The sequence below is a fragment of the Selaginella moellendorffii genome, unplaced genomic scaffold, assembly GCF_000143415.4.
Source record: "Selaginella moellendorffii unplaced genomic scaffold, v1.0 SELMOscaffold_16, whole genome shotgun sequence".
Classification (NCBI taxonomy): Eukaryota; Viridiplantae; Streptophyta; class Lycopodiopsida; order Selaginellales; family Selaginellaceae; genus Selaginella; species Selaginella moellendorffii.
Genome location: NW_003314277.1, coordinates 394,269 through 399,119, shown reverse-complemented (window position 1 = coordinate 399,119; position 4,851 = coordinate 394,269). Strand labels below are relative to the sequence as shown.

Genomic DNA, 4,851 nt, shown 5'->3' with positions numbered 1-4,851 from the left:
TCAAATAATAAATACATATATTCTTGATGTTATAGAAATCATTCTAGATCCAAGTCTTAAAAGCTCTTAATAATATTCCATTATTAGATTATCTCAATGTGGTAGATTTCTCTCTTCTTCCTCAGAAGGGTTAGTTGAACAATATACATAATTTTCCCTTCTTTCAACACTATAAAGCCATATTTGCATGGTAACGGTTATATTGCCCTGAATCCCATCTTCTAGGATTACATCATTGTCAATAGATTGGCCTATTTGTATGGTATCTTGAGATGGAATTGCATTATGTACCATCATAAGTAATCTTGAAACAATTATACTTGTAGTATTTGGATGTATAAGATTTATATCTTGTGATCTATAATCAAGTCTAGATGTATAAACAAATTTTAAAGACAGAAAAACAAGAATTATATCCATATATTCTTCTTTTAAAAGCTACAATCAACCGTTTAATAAGAAAGGTATTTATATAAAAAAACTTTTCTTGTTAATATAAAAAGAAAAGAACCATGTACAGGATAAGTTAAAGAAGTAACTTCTACAAAAACGAAAGGTGACTTTAGCCACATATCAAATGTTATAAACCATCCCTACGTGAAGGAGGCTCTCGTGAGGTACATGGTATATCACACTCGTGTCCCTGCACAGCTTCCGCAGGAAACTATACCCCGAGTTGATGGCATGCCGCTTGAAGAAGCCCGACCCTTGCCTTGCTCGCATCACAGTGCTCCCCATTATGTGAACGATCCCATCTTCCTTGCACTTGATTAGAAACGCGCACTCGTCCTCCTCCTCTCTCAAGCTCCTTGGAGTTTGCCGCTGGATCGAGGAGACGCTTGACGCTGTCAAGCAAATCTCACTGCCAGTGATGGTGTGCCCGTCCACCTGTGCTTGCAGTGGAGGAGCCGCGCCGCAGCTTTCCAGGGACCCGTTGCTCGTCACGGTCTCTTCCGACTGCTCGTCCACGCTCTCCATGAGCGACTCGTAGCGAATGAAGGCGGCCAGTGCGCGGATGAGAAGCTCGTCGAAGTGGTCGTCCTTCTTGTGGAGATCCTTGTAGCCGTACCTCACCACGCAGCGGTACATCCGAAACTGCTTGGGACCGATCCTCCTCAGAAGGAACCTCTCTTCTTTGGCGACGGTGCTCACCGGGAGATACTTGACGCACACGAAGGTGAGGATGGAATGGACCGCTGGAAAGTGCGTGAGGAAGTGCGAGAAGATCGATGGAACCCCGTGAGCTAGCTCGGTGTAGAACAGGCCGATTCCTGGCAGCCTCACCATCCCGAGGCTTGGGCCGAGCTGGAGGATCCATCCAAGGGACACCTTGTTCTGGAGCTCAAACTTGTGCCTCTCGCAAGAGCCGTAGTGCCAGAAGTACATGACTGCCATGAGAACCGAGCCTATCGCCAGAGGAACCCATCCCCCGCTCGTCACCTTGAACAAAACCGATGAAAAGTAGAGCAACTCCAGCGAGCCAAACACCGCCAGGAAGGAGAAGGCCAAGTAGAGGTTGCTGTGCCATATAAGAATCATAACCATAGCCAACAAAAACGTTGTCACGACCATGACGAGCACGACTGCCACACCTGCGAGGGCACAATGGTGAGAAAAAAACTGTTAAACTAGAGATTACATTTAAAAGCTTACCGTATGCATTTCCGATCTGCTGTGTCTCCCGGAAACCCGCTGTTATCAGCAAGCAGGCGACCATCAGGGTCCAGTTTACCTCGGGAACGTACACTTGTCCCAGAAACCTGTGCGACGTGTGAACTATTTTTACTCTTGGGAAGCATCCAAGCGCTACGGCCTGCTTGACGATGGAAAACGTAGCCGAGATCGTTGCTTGGCTTGCTATTATTGCAGCTGCTGTCGCAACTACGAACATAGGCCAATAGATAAACGGTCTATTCGGTATCGAGTTGTAAAATGGTTCGTCAACATCCCGTGGATACTTCATAAGATAAGCAGCTTGTCCCATGTAAGCTGCTATTAAGCACGGAAACACTATAATAGTAAACGCAAGCTGCCATGGTGCGACTTAGTGAACACAGTTTACAAATAAGCAGCTTGAAACTTACTTGGATGGATTGCGCCGTGAAATGGCCCAAGTCTGCAAATAAAGCTTCGGCTCCTGGAAAATTAGCGGATCCGGAGATGAGAGATTGCCAAGGAAAACAAACAAAGCTTCACCTGTAACGGAAAGAACGACACCTCCAAGGGAAATCCATGCGGTCACTCCTTGAGCACGGAAGTAACGAAAAATGTAAACAGGCGAAAGAGCCTTGAAGACAGGAGGATAATGAACAAAGATGTTGTAGATTCCTATAGTGCCAATTGAAATAAACCAGATGAAGATAATTGGCGCGAACATAAAGCCGACTTTGGCAGTTCCAAATCGTTGCATGCTGAATAGAGCAACCAGAATCAATAAGGAGAGAATAAGAACGCTCCCTGTTAGCAGAACGCATTACCGTTAGAAGTTCACAATATCGGAAGAGAAAAATAGAAAAACCAACCTTTTGGAAGCTCCAAATGGGAGAGTCGGATTCCTTGAACTGCTGATAGTACTGCATTTTGATAGACAACAAGTGTTATCCTTAAACAGATACGCGCTTCAAGGCCAGCACACCTGATATTGACGGAGACAGCATGCCGTCTCCGATAACCATGCTGGTACCAAGAAGGACAAGCACCAGCAGTATCTTCTGTAAGAAAAGGCTAGTCTCAAGTGCATTTTTCAGCTTGTAAGCAGTTGACTTCTCGGACATGGGCCGAAAACTATAAGTTGTCAATGCTCTGTCCGTATGGTGCTGATTGGGAATTGTGTTGACTTTGGCATGTCTACAGATTAAGGAATACAGAGCAAAAGTTCCACCTAGAAAAAAGAAAACCGAAGAAGAATCAGGGGTTTCTCCAATCTTAATGAACTCAACATACCCTCTCCGTTGTCATTCGCTCTTAATGCAAAAAAGACGTACTTCACGAGAGCAATCAGAGTGATGGTGTAGATGATCAGCGACAGTGTTCCCAAAAGGTCATTCCGGTCCTTGATACCGTCGGGAAAGATGTTGGAGAAGACATACAGTGGAGAAGTTCCCAAGTCTCCATAGACAACTCCAAGGCTCAAGAACGCTAAGCGCAGAGTTGTGGTTGTCGAGAGTTTCTGACAGCGATGACAGGGTTTGAGAACCTCAAAAAGCACACAATTGCAAGTTACCTTTGCCGTGTGCAAATTGTGTACACGATCGGCTTCCTCCCCGAACGGTTGATCAATCCGGTCCAGATTCCACATGTAGCCTTTACCGGGGGAATCCTCAGCCTCCGCCATCGCTGCAAAATTGAGCGAGCTTCAACACCCCCAAGACCTCACACTGGAGCAAACTATCCACACCTTGGAATAACACGGAAGAGCCAAGATCAGAATGGAGGGACCCCAGCAGCGATAGAAAACGATTTCATTGACTGCAGCAGCATATCCGCTTCGATGATGACATCTTTCACAGTGAGAAGAACCACCTGCGCACAGAAGATTTGCAGAGATATCACAAAATACCATACACGCACAACCGACACTGCCATACCGGAAACCGTGCAGGAGTGGCCACCACAGCAGCTTTGGCTTTTTGGCAACGCCATATATCGCTCTCGAGCAGCATCTACGGCTTCTTCGTTAGCTGGTTGGGAGACGGCACTGGCGGGTCTGGGCTCCAATAATACGTCAAATGCGTCCTTGGCTCCTTTCGCAGGCTGGAACTTAAAAGCTTGTGATGTCCGGGTCCTGAAAGCTTCACCAGCGTCGGTTGATCCGATCGGCATATCTCCCTGATATAAAGAAGGCCGTGTCGCCGTTACTCGTGGTAAAGAAATCAAACTCCAACTTGTGTCCACTTTCCATCTTGCCAAGCTGAAGGATGCACTTGAGCCATCTTACGGTACCACCCGCTCTGATCTCGAAGCCGACTAGCGAGCGTGTTTGCAACGCCTTCTGCAAAAGCTTGGCGTTCCGCTTCATGAAGTCACTTTTGCATGAACACAAACTCCGTCGCGTTAATCGTGCTCTTCGAATCGCAGTCTCCACTCCTGAATGCAATCGACTACCTGTCGTTGCGGATCGTCTTTCTTCTTCTTTGGAGAGTGGTAAAACACCGAGTCGCCAGAGAGCATTCTCAAAGCTCCCGCTAGAGTCGAGTCCTGCCATGCGCTTGTCTTATGACGTCGCTACACTCTCTCCGTGGCGTCGCTTCCCTCTACTCCACCTGGAAATGCGGAAGAACCAGGAGTCCTCCTCCTGGAGCTGGCCTAGGAATCGCGATTTTGATCAGCGAGCTCAAGGCGCTGTTATCATGCCGGGGAAAATTCCGCTAGAAAATCTGTCTGAGCCGCCGATTTGCGGGAGCTACATCTTACCGTCCCAGTTTCCTCAAGAACCCTAGAAATGCTTAAAACGTAGATTAGATTTTCCCGCCTAAAACTCGGTAAGATCGTCGCCTGAGAGATTCGAACTCTCGCGGGCAGAGCCCATGTACTTAGCAGGCACACGCCTTAACCACTCAGCCAAAGCGACTTACTACACAATGCGGTTCTCTTATTATTATAAACAAGCACAGTTCATCCATCTTCCTCACCACGAGTTTGCAACTAGAATGTATGCCCGAGTTTGTTTCTAATGGCCGCTGTCATTGCCGACTTCGAGCAATCCTGCCAGGATGCAAGCTCGAATCAAGAGCGAGTCCTTGGCCGCATCCTCGACGACAACTCAAGCTGCCATTACCTCCAGAGGTACGGGAGCCCTCAAACCCTGGCCGCATTCAAGGCCCAAGTCCCAATTATCTCCTACGAGGACGT

General features: G+C 47.3%; 1 protein-coding gene and 1 non-coding gene across 3 annotated transcripts; both read right to left on the bottom strand.

The window, feature by feature from the left end:
• Positions 1–524: 524 nt before the first annotated feature.
• On the bottom strand, positions 525–3,498 carry LOC9642311 (potassium transporter 10). 2 transcript variants are annotated; one of them, XM_024676034.1, is made up of 9 exons: positions 3,398–3,498; positions 3,224–3,336; positions 2,944–3,169; positions 2,636–2,881; positions 2,523–2,573; positions 2,197–2,457; positions 2,085–2,137; positions 1,654–2,029; positions 540–1,592 (listed from the first exon to the last, which is right to left on the bottom strand). In XM_024676034.1, the coding sequence occupies exons 2-9, from the start codon at positions 3,332–3,334 to the stop codon at positions 574–576; spliced, it is 2,343 nt and encodes a 780-aa protein (XP_024531802.1). In that variant the 5' UTR covers positions 3,335–3,336; positions 3,398–3,498; the 3' UTR covers positions 540–573. The 2 variants fall into 2 exon arrangements, with proteins under 2 accessions (XP_002970992.1, XP_024531802.1); XM_002970946.2 differs by lacking the exon at positions 3,398–3,498 and having other exon boundaries at positions 525–1,592; positions 3,224–3,388.
• Positions 3,499–4,488: 990 nt separating this feature from the next.
• TRNAS-GCU lies at positions 4,489–4,570 on the bottom strand. Its single transcript has one exon. It is a non-coding gene; the product is annotated as a tRNA-Ser (tRNA).
• Positions 4,571–4,851: the final 281 nt, after the last annotated feature.